Consider the following 15,781-nt stretch of genomic DNA (forward strand, 5'->3'; position numbering starts at 1 on the left):
CACGTACTGGGCACAGTTTCGAGGTGCTGGGAATCGAGCAGTGTGCCACAGGCCCCACACCCTCCTGAGCTCCCATTCCACGCCGGGAGGGGAAACAAGGCAAAGTCGCTACATAGTATGGTAGACCGTGGGAAGGGCTCTGGCAAAAAGGAAAGCATAGGGGACGCACAGAGAGGGTTGGGAGGGGTTGCAATTGTAATTAGGATGATTGGCAAAGACCTCCCAGAGAAGGTGACTGGAAGAAGCCGAGGAAGCAAGCCCTTCAGATATTTGTTGAGAGTCTTTGAGAGAGAAGGGATAGCAAGTGCAAATATCCTGAAGCAAGAGCGGGCCTGGTGTGCTTGAGAAACCGAAAGCAGGCCGGAGAAGCTGAATCCAGCAACGTGTTGGGGGTCGGGGTCAGAGGAATGGTGGTGAGAGAGCGATGGGAGAGAGAAGTCCAGAACAGGGCCACGTCATTAGACCCTGAGGTCATTAGGAATGGGCTTTCATCTGCGAATGGTCAGAAACCACTGGATTTGGAGAAAAAAGGTTGACATGACTTCTGTTTGACCACAGTCCTCCTGGCAGTGGGCTGAAAAGCCGGTCGGGGCGGCGCAGAGAAGGGGGATCCCAGTAGACAGAGGAGTCCGCACATCTCAGCCGGGAACCGAGGGGAGGTGATGAGAGCTTGGACAGGGTAAGAGCAGCCACTGGGAGACGTGGTCAGTTCTGAGTCCATTTTGAAGGTAGAATCAAAACGCACTGCCATTCGGTTGCATGTGGAATGGGAGAGAAGGAAAGGAGACGGCATCCCCCCAGCAGTGTTGGGGTTTTTCAGCTGAGTAAGTTGAAGGATGACACAGCCTTAGCCGGGATGGGGAAGATGGGGGAAGCGTGGAGGGAATGCCAAGAGCTCAGCGCAGGGCACATTAAGCTTGAGAGAGGCTGTCCTGAGAGTAAGAAGAGCCTGCGTTCCTTGAGCTCTTCTGCCCGCCAGGCATGGGGCGAAGCGCCCCACGTATCTCGTCCAATATCTCCAATAGTCAGCCCCGCATCTGGTCCTCCTCATGGCAGTGCTGTTCCCAGCGGTGTTCTAGAGATGACAAAAGTGGCAGTGGTGGCCGCGTGCAGCCTTACAGGGACTCGCGTCTCTACAACCACAAAAAGCAGATCTTTCCAGTTTAAATTCTCTGTCCCGGCTACACAAGTTCCCGGTTGCCATTGACTCATCGCCCTGCTAATGAAAGGAAGAGTTTTCTCTCCTCGTGTCTACAGAACAGTGGGAGATCATCAGCTTCGTTCTGCTCCTGGAGCCTGTGGGTGCTCCACAAACAGAGGGTGAGGGAGCTTGGAGGCCGGTGGAAGTTGTCGGCACCAGCCGGCCCTGCCTGGACCCGATGGGCTCCGCGCTTGTGCGGGGAGGAGCCCAGAGAGGGGAGACTGCGGCTCACCAGGTGCGTGGTGGGTGCATGAGAGAGCTGAGCTTGGCAGCTCAAGACAACAGAGCGCTCCAGTTAGCGACCAAGGGGCCGCTGGGCTTCTAACCGCAGGTGTCGCAGAAAGTAGGAATCGACCCCAAGGAGGCGAGCGGCATGAGCGATGGGGCGGGGAGGCAGTTCAAGGCTAAGTCCGCGAGACCAGGTGTGCTCCGGTGTTCCTTTGTAGGTGAGCTCCTCTAGCTGGGGGAGTCTCCAAGAGGCCAACAGTGTGTGCTGAGGAAAAGAGAAGTAGAAAGGGCTCCAACAGCTTCCCACTCAAGGAGTGCGTTCGTTCTCTAGGGCCAAGTATCAGATCACCCCAAACCTCATGGCTTGAGACAACCATGAATGTGTATCATCTCACCCCATTCACGAGCAGCTGGTGGGGGCGCTCAGTGACACCTGGGTGGAAAGAACCGGAGCTCCTTATCCTCAGGCATCTCGCTATGTGGTCTCTTCTCGTCGTCTTTCCGGCATGGCGTCTTCCAGATGGTGACACTTCCTATGTGGGAGCCCAGGGTTCCAAAGCTCTGTGTCCCCAGAGAGATAGAGACAATCAGGAGGAAGCTGTCCCCCTTTTCTGACCTTGCCGTGGGAGACAGGCAGCCATCTCTCCTGCTGCAGTCTGTCGGGAGCAAGGCCCCCCGCTGGCCCTTCTTCACGGGAAGGGGAATCAGATGCCACCTTTTGCTGGGGGGCGTATTTAAGAAATTTCTGGCACGTTTTGTTACTGCCCAGAATTCTGTGACATAGTCTGGGGTCCTCCTAGGCATGTCCGGGTCAATGGAAAGTCTCTTGGTGTCTGCAGTGGCTGGAGATTGACATCGGATGTGTGGAGGGACAAGGGGACACGTGGACAAGGAGTGTCGATTTCTTGTGTCGGAGTAGATTGTGAAGCAGTGATCCCACAGGGGTACAAGACAGTGTTAGGGACACAGGGAACTGTAGGGACTGAGCAGGTACCAAGAAAGGGGCCTTGGCTTCAGTGTGGCTTTGATGTACGATACAGCAGCGGAGAAGGCCTGTCCGGGGAAGACGGTGGTACCCTAGACCCGCGGCAGCCACCAACTGTCTCCACGACTGTTAAAGCCATTGGCAAGTGAGGCCCGGCACCACCAGACCCTCATGCTACTGACCCCCGTGTGGACGGCACGTGGGGTTCCATGGCGGAAATTGGACTGTGGTTAATTGTTTTGTTAGAGGGGAGCTGGGAGGCTTAGTGCGTTCAAATGTATTTCCGAGCAGTATTCGGAAGCCTCCTGGAAGGACACTGATCGCGCCAGGCGATGTTGGCCCGACGCCAGCTAATTAGGAAAAGCCATTGTGGGCCTCGCTAGACTGAGCCCAGGGAAGGATAAACAGAGAGGCTGTCACTGGTGCGTCGGTGTCCCCCAGCGTAGCTCACAATCTCCTTACTTTGATTGACTTTATTCTGCACATGGACATTTGCCGAAGACCACCGTGTCCCCGCATGCTAGGCCATTGCCAAAGCGTAGTAGTGCTAACAGCTGGGGTTCCTATCGGCTGCTGCTGAACGAGGAAGAGGAACCTGACTGTCACTACGAGCGATCCCCTAGACTGTTCGGCATTGTCTGCAGATGGGCCCAGACATCACCACTGCGGGGTCGACGCAGGCTGGCAGAGACCCGCCAACCCTGGGGATTCTCCACGTTGGGGTCCAGGTCCGGCATTATGACCGGCTTGCTGTAAGGCCAGACCCCAGGCAAGCATTTCTTAGTGTGGGATCAGTGGGATGTGGTCGGGCGAATAGAGCACGTGCTCTGCGGGAACAAGTTAATCACCAATAAAAGGAGAGAGAAAGAGAAAGTGAGAAATAAATTTGGAAAGGTGGGCTCAAGGAAGGGAGCGTTTTGCTTCTTTTGAAACCAGATTTTTCAGAGCCTTTTACCTGCCCCCATGCATTATGATTGCCCAAAAAGAGATCTAGCATTTTCCGCACCTCGTTTGACCAGCGGAACCATGTGCCCGTGACCACCTTGGGTGACAGTCGGCGAGCGATGACTTCGGGATGCGCTGTCCTACACCAGAGCTGCTTCGAGGGTAGCCCCAGACCAGGGGTCTGCAGCGGGGGAAGCTTTTAGCCTCTGTTCTAGCAATTGCACAGAGTAATTTGTATTTGCCTGTTGAGCCTGATAACCATGTCATGGAGCTCATATTTTATATTTCTTTGTTTTATTAATTTTATGTTCCTAGTAGTTAGGTTTTTAGGGCTCTTGACAGAAAACATCCATCTGCAACACACTGAAAATGTACAAAAATAGCCCTCGTCCTCAGAATCTGAGAGCATCCCCACCAGCATCTAGATCTTTCTGGCACCATACCAAGAGCGCAAAGGTGATCCCAGATGGAATGTGGACTACCTCCTGGCATCCCCTGTCGCTGCCCATCGTGGCCCTTCCGCCCCGTGGCCCAGAACAGGAGCCCTGGCGTGGGCGCCGTCAGAAGTTCAGGAGGTGCTGGAAGGAGACGTGCGGCTCCGCTCACGTGCCGGTCGGCCTCCCACCCTGGGAATATTGCTGACAGCTCTTTGCAAACTTAAGAAACTATGACAGGCTCTCAGGAACGGTAACTTCCCACCACAGCACGGAGGCATGGGAGGATTTAAGCAACTCGCTTTAAACAATGCTTGGCTTTTGTTCTCCCTAAGCGTGCTGGTCATGTGGGTTTTTTCCACAGCTTTCTGAAGTGTTCTCCGATAGAGGACTTCAGGCTTTTAAAAACAGTAATTTTGGTAACAATGGTAATTACTGTAATTGGAGTTCTTTAAAGGTAGATCCTTCTCGCCCACCTCCTCTTAAGACGTGAAGCGTGCTGTCACCGATCGCATGACTCCAAACCAGCGCCGTGTTCTTTCCTCTTTAGAGCTATTAACGGGCATGGTAGGAAGAGAGTAAAAAAAAACCCTTCCAGAACACACTATTTTTTAGTCTAGAATAATTACAAGTAATTTTCCCCTTGTTTCCAGGTAGGGGGAGATAATCAGATTTATGTGTGGAAAATATGCACATTAACTATGACTGGGCTCCCCAGTTAGGCCTTTCACAGAAGATTAGGACTCACAATGCCCCACTGGGCTCCATTTCATCATGAAAGCCTTTTGCACAATCTGTTGGGCTGTCATGTTTCTGGGAGCGTTATGTGGTTCTTAGGTGACATTAGCTAGCCCTGCATAAGGTCTTTTTCCACAAATACCCACATTCTTTAGAATAGTTCTTTGAGCTATTTGACATACAATAGGGAAGCAAGCAATGTATGATAACCTTCCCTTTCTGTAGGAGACAGGTGAAGGGCAGCAGAACCTTCCGGAAGGAACCCCATGGCTGTGGCCTCAGGGAGCTCGCAGTGACACCCACAAGGACCAGCCTTCCTTCAGGGCCCATCTGGACAACTTCCTCTGCTCCCCGCCTTTCCTACAACAATGGGCCCACCCTTTGGTTCTCGAACTTCTATTTCATACATCCTGGTTGGTGTTGGGTGAAACTGCTGTGAAATGTGTCCGTCACACATTCCTAGAGCAGAGGACCCCTGGGGAGTTTTGAACTTGGCCTCTGGAGCACGTTCTGGATTGTGACAAGCAAAAGCAAGTAATTTGCCTTCTGTGGTTCTCACTCATTTATGTTTTCACCTCCTTTCCTTGCCCCTTGCCCACATGTTAGGAAGATAATAAATACAAATGTTTCCTTGTGCACTAGAGGAGAACGTGTATTCTGTTGCTTTGGGATGGAATGTTGTGAATATATCTGTGATGTCCCTCTGGTCCAGTGTGTCATTTAAAGCCTTTATTTCCTTGTTGGTCTTTTGCTTGGATGATCTGTCCATTTCAGTGAGGGCGGTGTTAAAGTCTCCTACTATTACTGTATTATTGTTGATGTGTTTCTTTGATTGTGTTATTAATTGGTTTATATAATTGGCTGCTCCCATGTTAGGGGCATATTTAAATAGATATTTAAAATTGCTTGATCTTCTTGTTGCACAGACCCTTTAAGTATGATATAGTGTCCTCCCCCATTTCTTATTATAGTCTTCAGCTTAAAATCTAATTTACCTGATATAAGGATTACCACCCCAGATTTCTTTCGACGTCCATTAGCATGGTAACTTGTTTTCCACCCCCTCACTTTAAATCTGGAGATGTCCTTGGGTCTAAAATGAGTTTCTTGCAGACAGCATATCAATGTTTTTTGTTTGTTTGCTTGTTTTATCCCTAGCAATTGGTATTGCCTCTTGTTCTTTTTCTTTTTGAGGTGAGTTTTTCTGCTTTTTCATTTTATCCAGATAAGAATAGATGAATGAGAGAAAAAAATACTAAAAGGGTAGCAATGACCCCAGGAAAATATACACTAACCAAATCAGAAAGGACCTGAAACAGAGGGAGAAGAAAGGGGGGGGGGGAGTCATATATATGTGACTGGTGAATAGAACAGAGCCACACACACTTGATTCTGGGTGTATTTTGGACTATTAGAAGAAACTGCCTCCCAAATTTTTAAAGAAAGAAAAACATATATATACAAAAAGAAGGATAAACATGATAAAGGTATGGAATATGGCTGTAAAGATGAAAATTATAAAGATTCTAAAAAAGGAATTGATAAGTTCGTTGAAAAAAGAAAAGGGGGAAAAAAGGAGAGAATGTGATCATCACATGTGAGAGGATGTGATCTAGGCTGGAGACTAGAACAAAGGCATGAGCTACATTTAGGGTATATTTTGATCTATTAGATGAAATTTTATCCCAAAATTTTTTAGGAAAAAAAAAAAAACCCTATATGTATACAAAAAATAAGGTTAAATACAATGAAGGGATAAAATACAACTGAAAATTTTTAAAGATTTTTTTAAAAAGGTGTTGATAAGATAAAGTAGTTTAAAAAATGTTAAAATAGGAATGAGGAAAAATTTTAAAAACAGAATAAGAAAAAAATAAAAAAAATTTAACTTTGAAAGACTTAAAGATCATGGGGAAAAAGCCATGAATTCTAGGCGTTGCTTTCCCCTAACCTTGGAGTTCCGCATTTCTCATCAATCCATGAACTTGGGCTCAGCTGGATGGTCTTGCTGATCTTCTCGGGGAGGAGCCTGTTGCTGAGATTTTCAAATGCCTTTGCCTGAGGCGGAATTGACCCGCCCGTGCCAGGGGCCAGTTAAGTCATCTGTGGGGTTTTGGTCTGGGAGCTTTTGTTCCCTGAGCGCTTTCCGTAGAGCTTTGGAGGACGGGAGCAAGATGGCGGCCGCCCCGTCTCCGGCTGGAGGAGCCGAGAGCTCGGGGACCGCTCCTCAGTGCGCCCTCGGAGCAAAGCCATCATTCCCTCCGTCTCCCTGGTCTCAGGCCACCCTCCGAGCTCCCTCGGCCGTGACCGAGCGTTTTTCTCTCTGGTGCACGGTTCCGTTTGGAGCCTCCAAACCCAGCAGATTCCTGTGCTGTGCTCCTGCGCTGCTCCTCCCAGGGGAGGAAGGTGAGTCTCCCCATACCTGCCACTTGTGGGGGCCCTACTCAAAGAGCAATGTCCCCACTGTGCCTCGGATCACGGTTTAAGGTAAGCCCGAGCTGAGAGCCCCTCCTCGGCTCCGTCTCTGCTGCCGGCTTCCCCGCTCTGATACCTGTGAGCTCTGCTGCACTCACACCCCCGGTCTGTCGGTGACCCCGCGGGTCCTGAGTCCACACTGTCCCTGCGAGGGCTCCCCCCCAACCCCCACTTAGCCTCGGAGTGAGGTCCCTCAGTGGAGCAGACTCTAAAAGTTCCGATTTTGTGCTCCGCTGCTCCGCCCTTGCCAGGAGCCAGCCCCTCCCCCCGCAGTCTCTCTTCCCACCTATCGCCTGGGATTCACTTCTCTGCACGTCCTATGTTCCAGAAAGGGTTGCTTTTCCGTTCCTAGAATTGCTGCTCTTCTTCTCTTCGATCTCCTGTTGAGTATGTAGGTGTTCAGAATGGTTTCATAACCATCGAGCTGAACTCCTGAGACCCAATGACATTTAGTTCTCCTACCCCTCTGCCATCTTGCGCCTTCCCCCTCTCTTTCTCTGTCTCCTTCTCTTTCTCTTCTTGCATGGAGCCCAGTGCGGGGCTTGAACTCATGACCCTGAGATCAAGACCTGAGCTGAGATCAAGAGTCAGGTGCTTAACTGAGTGGGCCACCCAGGTGCCCCATACTTGCTATTTCTCAAGACTTTTTTTTTTTTTTTTAACAGCACTGTGCAGTTTTATTAACCATTCAAGTACAGTAGCATCTGGTAAGATTGGGACAGAATTGGGATTTAAAAGTGAACAGATATTCAGCATCTAACAATTTGAAAGAAGCCACTACATACTCTTTTCACGAACATGTTTTCACAGAGCCAGTACAGTACTAGCCATTAACCCAGTACGCCAGGTGCACTGAAGTAGAAAAGATGCAACGAGAAAAAGTAGCTACATTAGAAAGACTTCAACACTTTAGAAAAAGAGTACAACACTTTCCGTTTCTCCCCTTTAGGCCCGAAAACAACATCATACAATCTGGATCTACCTATACAGTCCTACATCAGCTTCTAGAAGATTTGTCAGGAGGGCAAAAATAAAACGACACTGGCCAGTACAGTCTTTGGATATTTGGGAAGGGGAAGGGGAGAAAGTCAGTTCTCAGAACAAATTAGTCTCAGCGTCAGTTTCATCAGCAGGGTCTCTGGATTCCTTGTTCTTCTGCACTTCCTCAATGTGCTTGTCCTTCTCCCACAAGCGCTCCAGTTTGGCGGCCATCTGGGCCTCTCGGTTCTCTTTGTTGGCCTCCATTTTGTGGGTCAGCTTTTCTTCCGCCATCTTACTGAAGTTGTTGTTCTCCTCTATGGCTTTCTGAAGCACCTCTTTCTCGTGCTCATGCTCCTCAGCCAGCTGCTTCAAGACCTCGGCTTCATGGGACTTGCGTCTTTCTTCTGCAGCTTCTAATCTCTTCTGAATTTCCTCCAGGGAAAGATCCTTCTTCTTTGGAGGGGAAAGGGGGAATTCTGGGATGGATTCTTTTAATCGAGGGCGGAGAATCAGCTCAAAAGCCTGGCCTGAAGCACGCTGCTCCAGTTCTTTCACCTGGGTATCAGAAGAAGCCATGGTGAACAGAAGACAAGAGACTGGCAGTGTATTCTACACAATCCACTGGCAAAGAAAACCCTGCTCGGTCCGAGCCGCCTGACCACACTCTGACTATTTCTCAAGACTTTTAAGTCAAATAATCAATATGCCAAAGTGGCCTCCTTTGGGGGACATGCTCTGAACCCTTCATCATCCGTCCTTTATCTCTATCTGTCTACAGGCCTATCTGCCACCCACTCATCCATCCATCCTCTCCACCTCTGTCTCTGCCTGTCTGTCTATCAATCATTCACCAATAGCCTGCCTGTCTGGGCCTTACCAGTCCGTGACCACCCCCAACCACACTTCATCTTTCCGTGAATTCCTCTGTGGCACATTAGTCCTGGGAATTGTTAACCTTGGGTCCCCTCTGTGCCCAGAGTCTCAGTCCCCCCGAGATCTCTCAGAGGTCTGATTGGGGGTTGTGGTGGTACACACAGGCTCTGTCATTGGGCCAGGCCACGCTTCCTCTCCCTCGGGCTGCTGTCCTTACCAGCAGGCCAGCTTGGGCACTTGGCACTGCATTTTAGGCATAGAACAGACTTTGCCTTTAAATTCCTCCTTCACAACAGGAACCAGACTGGGTTGACGAGCTAGGAAGAAAGAGGGGGAAGAGGGTAGAGCATAGGTAAGTGATAAGCTTACTGGATGTGGCTACTCTTGGAGTTTCTAGGTGGGTCTGTCCGGGTGTCCTTTCTGGGGCTCCCCCACCTGGCTTCCAGATGGCCTTCACGGGAAGGAGGGGTCTCTTCCCTCCCCAGAAGGGCTTTGTGGATGTCCCTGATTCTAGCTGCTCGGATGCCCAGAAAGAAGGGCTGCCTCTCTTGTCAGAGGCTGGCCTCCCTGATCCTTGTTCCCTAGCTCAAGACCAGCCCATTCTCAGGATGACTGACAACAGAAATGGCCCTAGGTTTGAGGGATAGCCCCTAGGCCTCTGGAGAGCTCCCTTGCCTTCTGGGCCCTGATGAAACTAGTCCATCGGAACGTAACTATCCAGCAGGAGTCTTAACTGGGCATTAAAAGTAAGCTTACCCCATAGCATCCACAAAGGCTAAGTGAAACAAGCCCCACCCAGATTTCTGTCCTAGCCTTCCTTCCTTCCCTTGTGGGGAATTCTCCAACCCAGTCTGGCCTTCAGCAGACACATCACCCCACAGGCTATAGGTGCAATCACAGCAAACTGATTCCTCTACCCCTTACTGACCAATTTTTTCCCCCCAGGTCAAGTTCTGATTCTGCCATTTACTCTGCACAGAATATGGAGTTTCTCAGCCTCAAACATCCACCTACAGGCCAACAGACTCAATAAGCATGGTGAGTATTTGCTTTAGGCTTATGCATCGAAGTCATGGTTTTCCTGCAAGATTGTCGAATGTGACAGCTGGGAAGGAATTCTTGAGACGTTGTATGGTGCAACTTAGTAAGTTTATTTCAGTAGCATGGGGACAGGGCCCATAGGCAGAAAGAGCTGTACTTTTGCTGTGTGAGGCTGGTGGTTATACGCTTGGTGCTCGAGGGGGAGGGAAGCGGATGGGCAGGGAGTATTAGATCATAAATATCTTCCTCGAATTTCTGCTCATAGAACTACCTTTGCACGATTTCTCTGCTGCTTATCATTCAGCTCGACATGAACTAGGGGTGAGATGTACAGGCAGTCACAAGACCCTTTAAGAATGTAGCAACCAGCGCGTATTTGATCCTTACCGGAACTAGGCAGGCTGTAGGTCAGCCTTCTGGGCTAAGAGTGAACATTTTTCTGCTTCTATCCCTCATCAGTTTAAAGGGGAATTCATTTAAGGAATTCACGTAATGGTTCCTTTCAAAACGAAGAATCAATCTGCCCCCAAAGGTGAATTCAAATTTCTTCTTTTTTTTTTTTTTCAGAGGGGAAAAAAAAATCATACCTATTTTTATTAGGTAAATACTGCTTGCCTGTTTAAAATGATTTTGAAAAGGTAGCAAACAAAACCCAAAAAATGTTGGTTAGGGTCTGGGGTTCTCTTTAGGAATCCTACTCCTCTCCTTACCTTTTTATTGGCTAACAACTCATATTCCTGCCTGAGCTGCTTGGAGACAAGTCTTTATCGATAGTGCTGCGTGGCTTACCCTAGAAGCTCTCTGACCCCGTGCCCTGCTCTGACTGTGTTTGCCCTGTTTACCCGTTCTTTCTTGGCCCCTTCTGGATGGGGGTGAAGGGGACCATGTCACATGTCCAGTTTTAGCTAGGCAGCAGCAGGGGCCTGCAACCCCCTTTCCTTGGAAGCATCAGTTGGGAGGGAGCATCGTCTCTCGGCTCTGCTCACAGATGCTTGTTACGGGAGAGTTTGTATAACTTGGAAATGAGGCCCAAAAGTGGAGGCATGTCATGTCACTGTCAAAATGAGCATCATTTTGATAGTCTGCCCAAGGTCTGGGCAAGGTCTGCCCAAGGAGACTTAATGATCTCAGGCAGTGGTTCTCAACCCTGGGTCCCTCAGGGGACATTTGCAATGTCTAGAGACATGTTTTATTGTCACAACTGGCGTGGAGCACGGTGTTGTGGGGGGGGGGCGGCGTCACTGACAAGTAGCGGGTAAGGCAGTGATGCTGCTGAATGCGCCGGAAGCCACGGAGCAGCCTCTCCCTGCATGGAATGATTCTATTCCCTGCTTTCTGTCGATTCAAGATGTCGGAAGTTCTGTGTGAACTTTAGATGTTTGACTGACACAGACGAAACTAATTTCTGTTTGGTGGAAAAGATAACCCAAAGGAGGCCATTCATTACCTCGTAGTACAGGAACTGGTTTCGTATTATTTTGTATGAACCCAGCCCTTGGACTCTAACAGTGCGTCCTTAAACTGCCCATAAACATCAAGTTCCTCAGATGCTCTGGGAACCGAATTCCTATTTTCATCATCGTTAGTTAATGAATTGAATGAAATCTTCGACGTGTTTATTTCCATCCTGTAATAGTTACCTGTTGCTGGGTAATAAATTACCCCACACCGTAGCGGCCGAAACCGATACTAAATGTATTATTATTATTTGGACATCGTGCCTGTGGGGCAGGAATTGGAGAGAACTTTCGTATAATCGTGGGGCTTGGGTTCTCTCCTGAGGTTGCAGTGAAAGGGCCAGCCAGCCCAGGCCCTGCGGCCATCTGAAGGAGGCCGGCGGATCGGCCCACCGTGATGGCTCCCACGTGGTGGCAAGTCCACGCTCTCTGTGGGCAGAGGCTTCAGTCTTTCACCAGGTGGGCCTGGCAGAGGCCTGCTCAGGTGTCCACATGACGTGACTGCTGCCTTCTCCCAGAGCACAGACCCCGAACGTGGGTCAGTCCCATTCCAGAAGGGAAGGAGGACACAGGCCTGAGAACACTGGAGGGAGGGATCACTAGGGGTATCTTAGAGGTGGGCGCCCACACTTGCCCTCTGTCCCGCCGTGGTTCAGGGCCTTCCCATGGGCAAGATGTGCTCAGCCTCTCCCGGGGCCCCCAAACTCTCATCTTATCCAAACCAGATCCATACTAATGAGGCTCCTTGAGCTCTCAAATCCAGTTCTCTTTGATCTGAGATTTGTGAACTAGAGACACTAGCTATCCGCCCCCTCCCACACTCAACAACAGGCAGTGATGGGACAAGCAGAGGGTGGCGCTGTGGGCCCTCCTGTTCGGCCTGGATGGAAGGTGGGGATACACCCAGGTTATGGGCTCAGAGCACTTATGAAAGGAAGCGGGCACCAGTGGGCGGCTCCGGGATGCTTTCCTTGGCTCTCAGACTCACTCCACCGGCCTCTGTTTCTCCCTCTGGGTCATCCTTCCTTTCCCTGGGGCTTCCTTTTCTCAGCCGGCTTCCCACCTGTGCAGGGTCCGGGGGGCCAAAGACATCATTTCAGTGTGTGCTGTCTGGGCCTTTCAGCCCAAGCTGGCCACGTTCCTCCAATGTCAATTCTCTGTGAGATTTTGTGGGTCTCCAGTCTTCTCGGGGCTCACTCCATCCGGGAAAAGAGGAGCCTCAGCTGTCCTATAAGCCCTTCAGAAGACAGGGTTGTTCTAGTCCCCGGCTGTGGGCCTTACTTGCTATTTGTCACGTCATCCAGGCAGATGCAGACCAGTCACGCTTCTGGATTCATCTTCGGATCAGATTTTTCTGGACAGCACCCTGTACTTGTCTTTGGCCCGGGAGCCCTTTCTTAATTTTGACACCATTTGGCATCCAGAGAGGTCAAGAATTTCCCAAACCAGGACGGTGGCTCCTTTTTGTCCAAGGGCCCTTCCTTTAGCTCCCTCTCCCTCTGGTTTTTACCAGAAGCAGCAAGAAGGCAGATGCCCTCTCCCACTCTCAGTGTGGACCATCTCCTCAGCCAGTTGACCCCAGGTGTAGGGTACATTTTCTATTTCCCCCATTCCTTTAGGCAGTGAGGCTGGGAGCCTTTCTGCCGTGACTGCTAACTGTTTCATCTTTGAGTTTCCTCTGTCCTTGAAACCCTTACTGGAGGCCCTGCTCAAAGACAGTCATGCTTCTGTGGTCAGGTTTTCAAGGTCATTCAAGTTTCAGTGACATGTCCCTCAGGGTCCTACAGGACCAGGTTCCAAACCACAAGAGAAATTTCCATGAATGTCCCCAAACTTATCTGGAACTTCCATACCAAGAGATGAGGGGTCCTTCTTGGAAAACCTGCTCTCATTAGCTCTCTGCAAGCCCGTTCCCCTCCATCCTTCTTCTTCTGTTTTTCTTCTCTCGCTCACTTGCTCTCTCTCTCCCTCCTTCATGGGGTGGGGTGATTCGTTGGTCAGATACACTTTAGTCTTCTTGTCTTACCCAGAGACCGCAGCTCTGAAAATTTTGGCCAAGCACTGAAGCCACCGCAGGTCCCTGTCTGATGTGGAAGAGGCGGGGGTCCCTGGTCAAGGGGAGAGCAGGAGCCTTCTCACCCATGAACACGTCACGCTGTCACTTAGAGCCCCATCATGCCACCTGCCATCTAGGTGTGATCCCAGTTCATTTCTTGACGGCCCGTATGAAGCAGTTTCACTGATGAGAAGATAGAAAGGTCACAAAACTCTCTCAAGGGCACACAGGTTGTCGCAGAGCCAAGATTTGAAAACAAGTCTTTCGTACAAGCCCACGACATTTCTGACACATCCAACGGGGTGTTGACTAAGGGGCCCTCAGTGTGCAGAGAATGGTTGAATGGATGAAAGTGTTTCTCTGAGTCACTTCCGCCACATCCCCAGGTTCCGTGGTGGAAACCGCAGGTGCTGGGGGCTGGGATTCAGTTAGACAGGTGGAAAGGCACACTACTGTCCTCTGCAGGTGCTTACGATGGGGAAGGTCAGCTCAATGCCAGTGACGTACCAGACCCACAGGTTGACCAGGCGTACGCTCGGGGAGGCACAGGGGATCAGCTCCGGAGTCCCGTCTCTGCTGCCATCAGAGCGTGAGTCCAGGCATTTGTAAGGAACCTGTGACGCCCAGAATACGATGGCTGCCGCCGCCACAACCAGCATCGCTCCACTCCGTCACGTGGCCCCTTGGAGTCACGTCGGTGTCAACTTCACATGTGGCAGCCAGAGAAGGCTGGCGCTGCCCCATCGTAGCCCTGCTAGAAACAGCTTCCTGCTGCCCCCAGCCCTGCCCCATTCACAGGAGGGAGCAGCACCTGATCTCAGTCACCGAGATCAGCCTCGGTCAGAGAAGGGCCAGCGGAGTGGGATTTGTTCATTCTCACCCTCTGCCACCGTGGGAGGAGGCGTGACAGCCCACTTGTCGTGGCAAATAGACCTGTGAGGGCGTTGCTGATATTGGAGAGGCACACATGGGCTTTGGAGTCAACCAGATCACGGTCCACGTTGTGACTTTGGGCAGGTGACTTAACCTCGCTGAGCCTCTGCGTCCTCATCCACCAAGTGGGATGCCAACCTCTTAGCAGTGTTGAAAGGGTTAAGTATCAGGCATTTGGTGCCATGTTGGACAAACTGGAGGTGTTTAAAAAATATGTTTCCTCATTTAGGAATAAGAGAAGAGGTTTTTATTTGGGAAAAAGTGGGGTTTAGGAGTAAGCAAAAAATAAGCTCATCTCAGCTTAATATAGAGAAAAACATTGCAGGAACATGAAATTCTATGCCTCCCCACGGAAGAGCAGTGAGGGTTCCTCCTGTGTAGTATCAGGATGTCTGGGGGTCGTGTTGCTTGCTGGGGCCACAATATGGACCCGATGCGTGTATCCTGCCACCAGATGCGTATGGAGTCTTTGTCATCTCAAGGTGATGGTAATAGGCGATGCGGCCTTTGGGAGGTGATTGGGTCATAAGCAGGGAGCCCTCATGATGGGACCAGTGTCCTTATCAAGAGACCTCAGAGAGCCCCAGCCCCTTGTCCTGTGAGGACAAGCATGCACGCAGCTGCCCGCGAGCCAGGAAGCGGGCCCTGACCAGAAGGACAACCTGCCCGCGGCTTGAATTTGGCCCTTCCAGCCCCAGAGGTGAATGCACGTTGTTTCTGCCCCCAAAACTGTCGTATGTTGTTACTGCAGCCCAAGCTGACTAAGACAGTCCACATGGCTAATTGGAACCAAGATAAAATCAGAGGTTTCCTGACACACGATTCCTAAGATTTCGAAGCAGTCATAGACCGCCTTATTTTGGGAGGGGGGAGGGGGAAGTTTGCATTTAATTTATCTTCTCTGTGCCTCAGTTTCTTTACCTGGAAGGTGGAGGATTGGGCTTGTCTTTAAGCCGGCCCCTCGAAGGATCTTGGGCCATCCTTCCTGGGGTGAAATGGCCTTCCTGTGGCCTCTGAGTGTTCTTTCCCTTTGCCCTAAATCACTTATGTCCACGGGACCCGGCCTGTTGTAGGCACGTAAATCAGTGCTCAGGAAAACTGCAGTGACTCCCACAGGTGCATCTCTCCTTCTGCCTTCTCTGTTTTCTGTCCTTCCGCCACCCGGCGCCGCTGGGACTAAAGCACAGATTCCTCTAGGCCAAACTCTGCCTCCTTCCAGGGACTTTAACGGAACCTCTCCCCCTCCGGCTCCGTCCGGCCACCTCTGTCCAGCCGCCTCCCAGTCCTGGCTCCCATGCACTGTTTCTGTCCTGATAATACTGTATTTGGGTGCTTCATTGGAAAGGTGTGCTTGCAGCTGAAAAGATCCCCCAACCCCAAACACACAAAACCCCAAACCCTTGACTCTGATCCTATTACAAATCATCCCTGAAG

General features: G+C 50.6%; 1 protein-coding gene across 1 annotated transcript; it reads right to left on the reverse strand.

Annotated features, from left to right (window-relative positions):
- Positions 1 to 7,650: 7,650 nt before the first annotated feature.
- On the reverse strand, positions 7,651 to 8,673 carry LOC123946851 (stathmin-like). The gene has a single exon (XM_046012660.1). It carries the CDS (start codon positions 8,561 to 8,563, stop codon positions 8,102 to 8,104), a length of 462 nt encoding a protein of 153 aa, XP_045868616.1. The 5' UTR covers positions 8,564 to 8,673; the 3' UTR covers positions 7,651 to 8,101.
- Between the last annotated feature and the right edge of the window lie 7,108 nt (positions 8,674 to 15,781).

Source organism: Meles meles, chromosome 7 (genome assembly GCF_922984935.1).
Source record: "Meles meles chromosome 7, mMelMel3.1 paternal haplotype, whole genome shotgun sequence".
NCBI lineage: Eukaryota > Metazoa > Chordata > Mammalia > Carnivora > Mustelidae > Meles > Meles meles.